This window comes from Photinus pyralis, unplaced genomic scaffold, assembly GCF_008802855.1.
Source record: "Photinus pyralis isolate 1611_PpyrPB1 unplaced genomic scaffold, Ppyr1.3 Ppyr1.4_LG10, whole genome shotgun sequence".
NCBI lineage: Eukaryota > Metazoa > Arthropoda > Insecta > Coleoptera > Lampyridae > Photinus > Photinus pyralis.
The window spans coordinates 2,713,842-2,728,393 of NW_022170250.1; the positions used below are offsets into that span (position 1 = coordinate 2,713,842).

Sequence of the window (14,552 nt, forward strand, 5' to 3'; positions counted from 1 at the left end):
CCTGCTGTCCAGCCAGCCAGCCGTCCTGCCAAAGATGAGATCAAAAGCTACCTTTTTAAAAATGCGCTATAAAACTTGCACGGAAGAACGTTTTGAGGAATAACGCACCACCAGGGGGCATGGGAGTATAAAATACTCCTCTAGACTTCGGGCGCTAGGGGACATTGATACCCCCAGACCCACCGGTCTAAAATACTGATTTATCGGAAATATTCCTTGAGTAAGGGAGATTGTTTATATAAAAAAACTAGCACGAAAGAGCTAAGGGATATACGTTTTGAGGAATAACGTACCACCGGCACAGATAATATTAAATATTTCCGTAATCAATATTCAAAAAGGTATATTAGTTGAACATGTATTAAATATACCTAGAATATATACGTGCCTTGTAAGATATACTAGGGATATGCGAATGAGATTCTCAGGTATTCTGAGAATAAGATTAAAAGAATATTCTCCATTCATTCTGAATATAAACTTACAGAATATTCTCATTTTATTCGGAATATTCTTTGTGTATGAGGATATTCTGAATATAAAGTTAATCATGTATATCAAAAACTAATTAAAATAAAAACATTTATTATTATTATTAAACTTGAAAGAACGCTTCCGTTTTTTCCCAATATTCTTAGAACATCTTTACACTTATCCCATCACTATTCTCTACATATGAAATTTGGAAGTATGAATAAAAGGTTATTAGAATAGGTATGTATAGTATAGATACAATACAATCCACAAGACTGTGACAGTGACAAGACCCATCAACGAAATACATGCCATAAATATACCTAAGGCGTATTAGGGGCTACGCTCTTATAAGAAAGAAACATCACATATTCTCAATTATTTATCCTGGGGGTGATATACCGAATAATCAAGGAATATATTAATAGTATGTTCTCAGTATTCGTATTGCTGAATATCTTTGGAATATAGCAGACGAACAGCAGGGTGTTTCATAATTGAATATCATTATTAAAGAGGGCGATTTTTTGGGTCCCTTTTAAAAAGAAAACTTCATATGAACCTATGCCCTAAACGTCTTAACTTTTGAGATACAGGGTGGTAAAGTTTTCAAAAATAAATCGTAGGTATTATTAATATCTGTAATACCACTTTAGATATTTTAATGAAATTTGGCATGTATGGACTATGTACCCAGAGGCATTTTTTGAAGTACCGCATTTTTTAATTTCCACCAGTGGCGTTCGTACGGAATTTCACATGTCTATTTTGGCAGACATTGATGGTACGCCACTGATTTCTCTGAAAAAAAATTATTCTTGAAATCCCCAATCATTTCTAAGCAAATTTGATCCCTTTGTTTTTTCAATCCGATGCACGGTTTTCACTTAAAAAAATAAAAACCGTTTCTCTGCATAATCATGACAATATCGTTAATATCACAATATGAAATTCAGTACGAACGCCACTGGTGGAAATTAAAAAAATGCGGTACGTTAAAAAATGCCTCTGGATACATAGTACATACATGTCAAATTTCATTAAAATAGGTACCTAAAGTGGTGTTACATATATTAATAATACCTAAATGATTTATTTTTGAAAACTTTACCACTCTGTATCTCAAAAGTTAAGACGTTTAGGACATAGGTTCATATGAAGTTTTCTTCTTAAAATGGACTCCCCCTTAAATATTGACATTCAATTATTAAACACCCTGTAAATTCATACAACATTCTATGGATATTTGGAATAATCACATACTTTATTATAGCATGTCAACAGAATATTCTAAGAATATCGAATGTTATGTGGGGGCGGAGGGGGGGGGGATATTTCTTAGTACGGGAGACCTCAGGGCTGAACGTTATGTAGAATAACGTACCATTTCTCGCAGGAAAAAAAGATTTAATGTTCATTTCATCTATCATAAAGACTTCGGGCACATAAGGGGGGTATTGATAACCCCCACACCCTCCGGTTCTACATTCGCCACCGAAATGCTTAGTGATTTTCGGAAATATTCCTTAGGTAAGGGAGATTAGCACGGAAGAGCTTAGGGACTGAATGTGTAGGGGAATAACGAACCACCGGGAGTCTGGAGGGGGGGGGGGTATAGAATACCCACAAGGAGAAAAAAGATTTAATGTTCATTTCCCTATACATATAAAATATTATCGGGCGCTGGGAGACCAATCGATCGGTTCTACATGCCTCCCCCAAAATACTTACTACCTACTTTTCGGGAATATTCCTTAGGTATAAGGAAGATGGTTTATATAAAAATTAGCACGGGAGACCTTAGGGCTGAAAGGAGGAATAACGTACCACCGAGGGTATGGAATACCCCCCACTCCATGAGAAAAAAGATTTAATGTTAATTTCAGTACATATTCCTTAGGTGAGGAAGATTGAATGGTTGATATACAAACCAGCACGGGAGACGTTTTGAGGAATAACGTACCACCGAGGGGTCTGGTGGTATGGAATACTCCCCAGGAAAAAAAAGATTCTCAAAATACTTACTTGGAATATTCCATAGGGATGGGAGATTCGATGGTTGTTATAAAAGCCCCACGGAAAAAAAGATTTAATGTTTATTTTCCTATAGGTACCTATCATAAAGACTTCGGGCGCTGGGGGGTATTCCATACCTCCCCAGACCCCCCGGTTCTATAACAATCGTCCCGAAAATTATTACTGATTATAGAATACCCCCCAGGACAAAAAGATTTAATGCTCATTTCCCTACACCTACATAAACACTTCGGACGCCCAAACACCCCCCGGTTCTACATTCGTCCCCAAAATGCTTAGTGAATTTCGGGAACATTCGTTAGGTAAGGGAGATTCGATAGTTTATATAAAAAAACTGGCACGGAAGAGCTAAGGGATAAAGGTCTTGGGGAATAACGTACCTCCGGGGGGTTTGAGGGGTATGGAATACCCCCCAGGAGAAAAAGATTTAATGCTCATTTCCCTACACCTACCATACAGACTTCGGACGCCCACACACCCTCCATTTCTACATTCGTCCCGAAAATGCTTAGTGATTTTCGGGAATATTACTTAGGTAAGAGAGATTAGCACGGAAGAGCTTAGGGACTGAACGTCTAGGGGAATAACAAACCACCGGAGGTCTGGGGGGTATAGAATACCCACAGGGAGAAAAACAATTTAATGTTCATTTCCCTACGTACCTATCATCAAATCTTATCGGGCGCTGGGAGACCCCTCGGTTCTACATTCCTCCCCAAAATACTTACTACTTTTCAAGAATATTCTTTAGGTAAGAGAGATTCGATGGTTTATATAAAAATTAGCACGGGAGACCGGTTCTACATTCCTCCCCAAAATACTTTCTGCTATTCTGGAATATTCCTTTGAGGGAGATTGAATAGTTTATATACAAACTAGCACGGGAGACCTTAAGGCTATAGGTACGTTTTGAGGAATAACGTACCACCAGGGGGTCTGGTGGTATGGAATACCCCCCAGGGGAAAAAAAGATTCTCAAAATACTTACTTCTCTCCTGGAATACTGCATAGCGATGAGAGATTCGATGGTTATTATAAAAGCCCCACGGAAAAAAAAAGATTTAATGGTTTATTTCCTTTCCCTACACTTATCATAAAGACTTCGGGCGCTGGGGGGTATTCCATACCTCCCCAGATAGATCCCCCGGTTCTCTAACAATCGTTCCGAAAATGCTTACCTAGTGCTTCTCGGGAATATTCGTTAGGTAAGAAAGATTGAATGGTTTATAGGTATAAAAAAACTTGCCCGGGACAGTTCAGGACTAATGGTTTTAGGGAATAACGTACTTCCAGGAGGTCTGGGGGGTATCCCCCCAGGAGAAAAAGATTTAATGCTCATTTCCCTACACCTATATCATAAAGGCTTGGGGCGATGGGGTCCCAGACTCCCCGGTTCAACATTCGTCCCCAAAATACTTCGTAAAGTTCTAGATTTAGAATACATAGCATATAGCAAATATACTTGCAGATGTGTTGCACACTGACTCCCTCGGTACTGCGCAAACGCAAGCGCGCTTAAATTTGAATTTGCTTTAACGTGCTATTGTATTTATAAATACAATGATAAAGCCTTCGGTCATCACCGTGAATTCCAGTTACATTATGGCCCCAACTTGAAAGCAACCGTCATGATCCTTTACAGCATAATATGGAATAAACAACAAGAATTGTAACGTTATTAATGTTATTATTTATTATTATAATCAAAACCCTTCTACCATCATGGTGTACGGAAAATAAATTAACATACCAGATAAGTCACTATAAATCAAGCTATAAACTATGGTGCTCCATTTCTTCCTATCTCGCGTTAACTTCATAAGGCGCAGATAGACTAGTAAGTTACTTGCGACAATCTCGCGAGAGAAACTTGTATTTACACTGTGAGTAATAAGTGTCGCGATATAAACTGTCGGGCATGTTGGGTGAGCCATTGCTGTCGCAAGTTCTCACAAAACTGTTTACACTAGCAGCACTTTTAGCTTCCGAAAATGCTGTCAGTTGATACCATGGTGTATTATACCTACACCATGGTTGATACCTAGCAGTTGTTTTCGAGAACTTATCTCACGTTATGGTGCCAATAGCACATCTTTGTGTTGCCGCGGCTGTAGTTTTATGCAATAATGTGAAGCACAAAAGAAAGTGTTAGGTGAGAGAATGGATTCCAAGAAGAGAAAAGTATGGGGCCTACCATAAATTAATTGATGACCTGAGAATCGGAGAATCAATTCCCAACAATTTAAAAATTTTATTCGCATGTCAGCGATAGACCTTCAGGAACTGTTATACAAAACTAAAAAGCAGAGTACTCATTTACGTGCCACAATAAGAAGCTTCTTAAAGGTAGTAAGATAGTCATTAGGGAAGATCTAACCAAGCATCGGCGTCTATTGTTAAATGATGTCAAGTTGAAGTTTAATTTAAATAATAATCAGGTATGGACCAACAATTGTAAAATTTTTGCGAATGTTAAAGGCAAAATCGTAAAGTTCGAACATTATAAGGACTTGGAACAATTTAAAGTGAGCCTTCCCTCTAAATAACACGTGTATCCGATATTGCATACTAACATGATAGGTAATTACTAGATTAAACGAACTTACCTGGTGAAGTTCTAATCTTAATTGTATGAGACATCACTGCTCTCAAGTTTTAATGTAGTACTTGTTCTACGAGACCGAAACGCACGCATTCAAAGCAAAAGCTAAAAATAGCCCCCCACCCGCCTCGTTAAAGGTTAACTGTTATTCATTGTTGAAAGCTGCAAACTAAATTAAGTGGGTAAAAACAAAAGGGGGTGGGTGGGATTGAACTTGAGAGCAGTGATGTCTCATACAATTAAGATTAGAACTTCACCAGGTAAGTTCGTTTAATCTAGTAATTGTATTTCGACATCACTGCTCTCAAGTTTTAATGTAGATGTTCAAAGCAATGTTTAGTTTGCTACAAATTTAATATTTATCAGAAATACACCTAAAAAACAATATGAAAGATATAACTACCATAAATCGAAATCATAAATTTATAATTGAACTTGCAAAAACGTTGGATTCACACAAAGGCAAGTTATAAAAATTAGCAAAAGTTTCTGAGCTTTTGCTCCAACCAGCCGACTTCCTAATAGAATCTATATTTACTCCAGATCTAAAAGCAGCCGACGTACTAGCGTGTCTTATACTATGCGATTTAAACAGTGAGACATCGACACCACTATCTGATAAAACAATCTTGATCCAGCGACTAAGGGTTTGCGTACTGTGAATCGCACAATGCGGTTTATTAAATGAAATGAATAAAGAATCAGCTGAATTCCGCAAACTCCTAGTCCTAGAAATATAAACTTTGAGCGTATACGCTGCGCACAACTTTTTGTCAGAGAAAAATGGCAAAATCAAATTAGGCTGTACTCTATTTAAACCAGAAGTTTTGATCTCATCAGGGATCCGAATTTCAATCTGCTTATCCAAAAATACAATGTTAGAAAGTTTAATTTTAGAAAGAGTCTGAATCCTATGGCCAGTAGTTAAAGCCAATAAAGTAACTAGTTTTAAAGAAAGATCCTTCAAAGGTAAGTCCTCTGAAGGCAAAAGAGTCTGTAAATGCTGTAAAATCACATTCGGATCCCAGATGGAGTCATACTTTCTCCTAGGCGGTCTACTTCTAAAAATTCCTTTAAACAATCTCTTAACTTCTAGATTGTTTACCAAATCATTGCCCCTAACAAAACTAATTGCCGATCTTATGACATTTAGGTAGCTAAAAGATACACCTTTATTAAATTCTACGGTAAGAAACTTAATTATATCTGAGTGAGAACTATTGTAAAAATCACAACCATGAGTCCCACAAAAATACCACCATCTAGAAAGAGCCGAAGAGTACTGCTTTAAAGTAGCTGATGATATTGAGTTGGTGAAAAGTTCAAAAGATTCAGGAGGAATTCCTCTCAAACGATAGGCTTCCCTGATAACTTGCACGAAACCAGGGAAAGTGATTTTGCTAGGGGATGAACGCGATTTCTGTAAGGTAAAATTAAATTACTATCCTCATCGTCAATATCACTACTTTGAAAAATAATAGGCTTCGATATGCATAGTTCCTTAAAGAGAGGCCACCAAACCTGAGTAGGCCAAAAGGGGACCACTACAATACCTACGGCCCCATCAAGGCTTATCTTTTGGAGCACTTTCAAAATCATCGAAAAAGGAGGAAACGCGTAAAAATATAAATTTGACCAGTTTAAGGTAAAAGCATCTACTGCTACCGATAGAGGATCTTTTCTCCAGGAAACAAATCTATTACACTTTGTATTAAATCTGGAGGCAAAAAGATCAATTTCTGGTACACCAAAAACGGAAATTATTTCTTGGAAAACCTGATCTGACAATTCAAATTCTGTTTCTACATCTAACTTCCTCGATTCACGATCGGCTATAACATTATCTGCAGAAGGAATGTAAGATGCAAACAAAAAAATTTTCCGGTTCTCACACCAGTCCCAAATATCGCGCGCCAAAGTATTAAGAGTAAAATACTTGGTTCCCCCAAACTTATTAATGTAAGCAATAGCAGTCTTATTGTCTATTCTCAATAAAATTTCACAATTTGAATAGTCAAATGCAAAACAAATCAGTCCATAAAACGCCGCTAAAAGTTCTAAGCTGTTTATATGGAGAGTTTGTTCAAAAACGGTCCAAACACCTCTGGCCGTCTTCCCTTGACAACAAACACCCCAGCCTGTCTTTGAGGCATCAGAAAAAATTTCCAGGGCATATCGATAAGTCCTAATTGGAGTTGAGATCATCAAGTTTGTTTTCCACCAATTTAAGTCTCTAGCTAGGGAAACTGGAAATGTAAACATGTCATCAAAACTCTTATTGTTTACCATTAACTGAATGAACTTAAACCTTTCAAATGACTTGAAGTGTACCCAACCAAAACGTACTGCCGGACAACTCGAAACTAACTTCCCTACAAGCCTTGCAAAATTACGGAGAGAGTACTCGTAACCGTAATCAAAACTATTCAATAAAGCTAATAAGCTGGCAATTTTCTTTTCCGGCAATCCGATAGTCATATTAACAGAATCAAAACAAAAACCCAAGAAAGTGCAAACCTTGGACGGTACCAATTGGCTTTTGACATCATTTACAATAAACCCAAGCTCACATAACAAAGACCGAGTTGATGATACGTTTAAAGAACAATTTTCATATGAATCCCCCAATAACAAGAAATCATCTAAGTAAGTAACAGAGAGTAGCCCTTTACTCCTGAGACGCCCAAAAATAGGCTTTAAAATTTTAGTAAAGATAAGAGGGGCAGTGCACAAACCAAAAGGTAAACATGTAAATTCATATAATTGTCCCTTAAACAAGAATCTTAAAAATTTTCTTGAATCCTTATGTATCGGAATATGATAATAAGCATCCTTAATGTCTAATGTGGCCATAAACATATTCCGCCTTAAAAGACAAGAGACCGTCCTCCAGTCCTCCATTTTGAAATGAGAAGTATTGATGTACTTATTTAGATTTTTTAAGTTTAAAATCAATCTGGAGGTCCCATCAGATTTAGGCACAAGAAAAATACCAGATAAAAATTGGTTATGCACAAAATCACACTTAACAATAGCCCCTAAATCTAACAGATTAGAAATGTGAAAAGCAATCTCTTGTTTTTCTTTACAAGACCAATTAGGTTCAGTAGAAACACAATTGTAATTAATGTTATTACAAAAAGGTATCACATAACCTCTAATAACTGATAACACCATGGGGTCATCGGTTACACGTCTCCAAGCAGGAAAAAAGTGGGCCAACCTGCCCCCTGTTTTACTTACTAATGTTTTCGAGGTTGGAGCCATGGCTTCCTTTTGTTGGAGCTCTGATTGGGAGTGAACTTTTTCTGCCCGCCTGTGTTTGGAGTTCTCACTGCTCCCTGTGCTCGATTCCACCGATTGGACACAAGCGGGTTGCGAAAGTTTTTTGAGCCATGTACGACAGCTTTCGGTTTGGTCAAACTTAAATCCTTCGACACTTTCTCCAGGGATTTGGAAGCTTTAACTTTTTCATCTAAGTCGGCTCCAAATAAGAAATCGTCTAAAGCAATTCCATCCAACGTAGACCGTAGAGACTCACTTATATTCGATCTTATTAAAGATCTTCGCACCTGACTTTGATTAAAATGGATGTCAGACATAATTTTTAATGAATCGTTCAAAGATTCAATTATGCTCTTGTCAAAAGATTTGACTCCAAGAAGTGTGTTTAGACACACCGAAGTAGCTGCAAGTGCCACTCCTAAACGAGCTTGTAGCTTAGCTAAATTTGCGTCCCTCTGCACGAATTTATCAGGTATCGACATGGACACCAAGGGATTTAGCTTGGGGCTATTAACGGCAATACAATTCTCAGGAACCTGGTACTTCTGTAAAAGTTTGGACATGTCTTCGGATTTTAACCCATTTCTTAGAATGAAAGTCAAATTACTAGCAATCCGGTCGTGTATTGGTGGTCCAACCGAAGTCGCTGGAGTAGAAACGTTCCCCAACAACGACAACAAGTCATCCTGCTCCGATGGAGATAAAACGACAGGAGCCGACGCACAGTCCAAGTTTTCTTTCTCTGCATCCAACACAATGGACGCAGAATCGGCGCCAACATCCCAAGCCTGTCCTGAAGCAGGACTAACCTCCAGGCACGAAAAACCGCCACCTCCTTGTGAGGGGGAAGGTGTAGTCAAAAGTCGCACGGAAAGGTCTGTAGGGGTCAGCGACCTCGACCTTGAGCCTAGCACAAAGGAAACCGTTAACGACTGTGACTAACACACATTTCTAGAAAACTTTCTAGCTTCGTAACAGAGCACTATCTTATTACGGAAAATGTAAACAAGTTACAAGATAAATAATCGCTAGAAACTTTCTAGCATCGCTTAAGAGCACTATCTTAAAGCGAAAAAAGAACAACCGCTGTTGCTAAAAATAAGTGATTAATAAAATTAAATTACTTACTGCTACAGGGCGAACAATCATCCCTCTTAAGCTTCTTCTTTAACCTAAAAAGCTCCTTCTCCAGCCTTAAAAGCTTCTTAGCACGGCTTCGCTTTCCCATAATACGTATGAAAACGGTCGCACGCAAAACAAGAATGAATAACAGTTAACCTTTAACGAGGCGGGTGGGGGGCTATTTTTAGCTTTTGCTTTGAATGCGTGCGTTTCGGTCTCGTAGAACAAGTACTACATTAAAACTTGAGAGCAGTGATGTCGAAATACAATTATTTTATTTACTCTCTTATCTCCGTAATGCATTTGATATTTTTGTCTACATATTTTTGAATTATTAGGTACGTCAAAAGTAATCTCTTTTGCACGTTTCCTTTGTTATGTTATCTTAGGTTCTTATTAATTTCTTTTCATTTATCATTCTTATAATTAATTAATAGGTAATTAAGAAATGTTTTTTGCTGTTCTGGTTTACTTATATACCCGGCATTTTGATAAATAGTTTAATTATTTATATTTTTGTTTTTTGTTTTTTTTTTTTTCGTTATGCGACACTTTAACATGGATTGGTTTCTTTTTCCATGGGTGTTCTTAAATTAGCACATATCAATGCGCGATCACTCACAAACAATTTTGATGAATTTCAAGATCACGTTATGCATAACAATTATGATGTAGTCGCAGTTTCAGAAACTTGGTTGCAAAATACTCTTGATACAGATGCTATCAACTTATCTAATTATAATTTTTTTAGGAAGGATCGAGGAAGTAGAGGAGGTGGAGTCGGAATTTATATTAAGTCTTACTTCAACTGTTCCGTTATTGCTATGGAAAATTCTGATAGTTATGAACAACTTTGGATAAAAGTTTTAGACAAACATAAGGTAGTGTATGTTGTTGGGGTGGTTTATAGACCTCCTCATGGTAATCTAAGCGATTTTCTGGATAATTTCGAAGAAGCACTTAGTACTATTATTTCAATTCACGAAAAAGTTTTCTCTTTGGGCGATTTTAACATAGATCTCTTAAAACATGATGATAATATGGTTATAAAGTATCGTTCTATGTTGGACGTATTTGGTTTATCTCAAATTATCGAATGTCCTACACGTATAGCTAAGGATTTTTTCTCATTAATCGATCACATCCTTGTCTCTGAACATAAGTCAATCTTGAGCAGCGATACTGTAAGCTCCAATAATTTCTCTGATCATGATTATGTTGTTTGCAATGCAGAATTGGACTATTGTCAAATTCATACGTCTATTTTTAGCTTTAGGAATTTAAAAGATTATGCGGGGGTAGCTGCTTCATTTGAAGATGCCTTAATGGAAGTAGCGTGGAATGATATTTATACATTACCTGATGTTAACCACAAGGTTGCTTTTTTATCACGTAACTTGCTTTCCCTTTTTGATGATTTCTTTCCCATTATAACGGTTACATCCCGTAAACCCAAAGCACCTTGGCTCACCGACAATATCAAATTGATGATGAAACTTCGTGATAATGCTTATCGCCGGTTTAAAAAAACGAAAAAGAATGGCCATTGGGAGTATTATAAATCTTTAAGAAACCTTGTAACATTCTCCATCAAACAGGAAAAGAAAGCTTATTTAAATTTCAAGCTATCCAATGGCGATAAATCATCTCTCTGGCGAGCCGTCAAAGACTTGGACATCTATAAAAAACATAATGCTAAACTACCTAACGAGTTAAACAAACCCGATGAAATTAATAGATTTTTTAATCAATCCATTTCTAATAGCTCTATTGCCACACAGAGCCAACATTTAAATTGCTATAATACTATACATCATAGCGTTAACGATAAATTTAAATTCCATTCTGTGAGGAAACATATAGTTATGAAAATTATTAACAATATTAAATCTAAATCGTTTGGCTCCGATAATATCAATATTGAGATGATCCAGCTTTGTTGTCCTTTTATAATAGCATTTATAACGCATATTATAAATGAATGCCTCTACACCAATACGTTTCCTTCACAATGGAAAGTGGCTTATGTCAAGCCTATTCCTAAAATTAATAATCCTTCATGCTATAAAGACTTGAGACCGATTAGTATACTGTGCACTTTGTCGAAAATATTGGAGAAGGTTATGAAAGATCAAATAAATGAACACATTCTTAAGTATAATCTTTTAACACCTTACCAATCTGGGTTTCGAAAAAATTATAGTTGCACCACAGCATTACTTAGTATTACCGACGATATCATTAAAGCTACAGATGCAGGATATCTCACAGTTTTGGTATTAGTAGATTTTTCTAAGGCATTTGATACTATAAATCATAAGCTTCTTTTATCAATACTGAATCATTACGGTTTCGATGTGTCTGCGGTACAACTTATTACCTCTTACCTTGAAAGTAGGCAGCATTGTGTGCTTATGGATAACATTAAATCTTCTTTACTTGGTGTACATAGTGGAGTCCCACAAGGCTCCATTTTGGGGCCACTTTTATATGTCATATATTCAAATAATATCTGCAGGGACTTTAAAAGCTGTAAATTTCATCAGTATGCTGATGATACACAGGTATATTGTTCATTCCCACCGTCTGATACATCTGATGCAATAAAATTAATAAATAAAGAACTTGAAGTGCTTGTCCGAACTGCTACAAACCATAATTTATTTATTAATGCAAAAAAGTCCACTGTGCTGCTTTTTGGACGAGATAAAGCTAGAATCCAGAACTTGGATCTCATTAGGATTAAAGTGCAAGGATCGGTATTGAAAGTGTCGCACGATGCAAGAAATCTTGGAGTTTTAATGGACTCTAACTTTAAGTATGTTAGCCATATTAATAATTGTTTGCGCAAGGCATATTCTACTCTAAAGCGTTTGTATCCGAATAGACATCTGTTATCTACTAAAACCAAAATAACCCTAACAGATACCCTTGTTTTGTCACATTTTAATTATTGTGATGTTTTGTTTCATGCATGCATTGACACAGCTACTGCCACCCGTATACAAAGAGTGCAGAATTCTTGTTTGAGATTTATTTATGGCATTGGGCGCAGAGATCACATTTCACATAAGATGATCGAGGTGGGATGGCTTAATATGTCTCAGCGTAGAATGTTGCATTCTCTAGTTCTTTACCATAAGGTTATTGTCACCCAAACACCAAGTTACCTAGCTGATCGTTTAGAATATAGAACTAGCTTACATAATCTAAATTTGCGCCATAGAGGTCTACTAAATATCCCTTTCCATCACACTGCTTACTTTGAAAAATCGTTCACATACAATATATGTAAGCTGTATAACATGATTCCGTCCCCTCTTAAAAATCTTCAACCTCTTGGCTTCAAAAATAAAATCAGACAATATCTGAAACTGGAGCTACCTAAATGAACTGGTGTGTCTTAAGATTATAGTACTTATACTTGTATTTTTATTTTCGTTGCTTTCCTCTCTTTGTATTCAAGTATTAATTTGTTCCTGAGTGCTAGCGTAATTTACAATTTATATTTTATTTTCCTATAACGAGTTGGGGTTACATGGAAGAACAGGGTTGTCAAAACACTGAATGTAGTCCCATTTCCCGTATACATTATGTGTTACTCATTTATATATATTTTATACTTATTTGGTTTTGGTATTACGTGGAAATAAATGTCATTATTATTATTATTATTATATTATACAATAAAACTCGCACGTTTACTCGCCAAAATATCGAAACAAAATGGAAAGTTGGCGAGAACTTGGTGAGCTGCACTTTTGCCTGTTTAGACTGCGGCAAGAAAAGTGTCGAAAGAATTCTTCCGCGAGTTCTGTCAAATGGATGCTATTTACACTTAAGACAGTAGTGTCCGACAGAAAATTGCGCGTGTTTTCTTTCTAGTCTAAAGGCACCTTTAGCCTCCTCCCATTCTATGCCTTGATCTTGAAGTATTCTTGCTACTTATAGGTACATATCCTATGTTGTCGTTATGCTTCCCCTTTTCTTCCTATTTTGAATTCCGGTGTTCCATATGTGTTTCGCAAGCCGACTGTTTTCCATTCGTTCAAGGCGTCTAAATAAGCGTTTTAATTTTTGTCTATCAAAGGTCTCTATCAGAGCATCCACTTCTTATTTTATCTTCTCACTAGGAATTCCACCAACTCCCCTTACCCTTCGCAAGTACTTCATTTCTGTAGCATGTAGTCTGGTTTTTTGTGATTCGTCCAGCACCCAACTCTCTCTCTACCGTAGGTCAATATTGGTCTGTAAGTAGATTTCATTAACTATTTCTAATTAACTGTTACAGTCAGTGGCGGACTAAGGGGGGGGGGCGGCAGGGGCGGTCCGCCCCGGGCCCCGTCACTAGAGTAGGCCCCCGATGCGTTGCAACTGCAAAGAGAGAAAAAAAAGACCTAGTATTGGCTGGCCGGGGTGGCCGGTGGGGAGGCGAGCGGCGGTCGGCGACGGCGTCGGGTCGGTATTCAGCAGAATAAAAGCGCGGAAACATAAATTTTAAGATTTCATCATTTGTTATGTATCAATAAAACCTTATTCACATTCATAGCTTTTTTCTATTCGTTTGTTGTGATTCATGGGTTAGAAAAGTAGGGCAGGTGGGGCCCCACTCTGAAAATCGCCCCAGGCCTCATACACCCTTAATCCGCCACTGGTTACAGTACTTACCGAAATAGTTTCTTTCTATCGCCTTTGGCATATTCTAGGAATAACAACAAAATTCATCTTGATAACATGGCATTAACATATGTATACCTATACCTAGTACACTTACTTACAATAGGTAAGCAGGTAAGTTAAATTATCTTCAATTATAACGTTTGCAGGTTATGTGTATTATTTACCCTTTAGAGAAGGAAAGATTTACCCCTTAAACTTGACAGTTGTACGAAAATTCAAATGTTAGCGCACTTGCGTTTGCGCAATACCGAGGGAGTCAGTGTGCAACACATCTGCAAGTTAGCAAATATGGGTCAGGTAAAATAAAAGTACGGTAGGTTCACACACACTACAAGAACCAAGATGCCATCAT

The 14,552-nt window shown here is 37.1% G+C and overlaps 1 protein-coding gene across 2 annotated transcripts; it reads right to left on the reverse strand.

The window, feature by feature from the left end:
* Positions 1-5,448: 5,448 nt before the first annotated feature.
* Positions 5,449-9,785, reverse strand: LOC116161113. 2 transcript variants are annotated; one of them, XM_031474332.1, is made up of 3 exons: positions 9,527-9,785; positions 8,357-9,305; positions 5,449-6,533 (listed from the first exon to the last, which is right to left on the reverse strand). In XM_031474332.1, coding segments are annotated over exons 1-3 (1,050 nt in total). In that variant the 5' UTR covers positions 9,627-9,785; the 3' UTR covers positions 5,449-6,532. The 2 variants fall into 2 exon arrangements, with proteins under 2 accessions (XP_031330192.1, XP_031330191.1); XM_031474331.1 differs by lacking the exon at positions 5,449-6,533 and having other exon boundaries at positions 7,646-9,305.
* Positions 9,786-14,552: the final 4,767 nt, after the last annotated feature.

Bases quoted from the DNA above. Each gene is read 5' to 3' on its own strand.
- LOC116161113 (XM_031474332.1), bottom strand. From the start codon at position 9,626: ATGGGAAAGCGAAGCCGTGCTAAGAAGCTTTTAAGGCTGGAGAAGGAG. The intron at 9,306-9,526 runs GTAAGTAATTTA...CCTTTGTGCTAG, and splicing joins TGATTGTTCGCCCTGTAGCA to GCTCAAGGTCGAGGTCGCTG.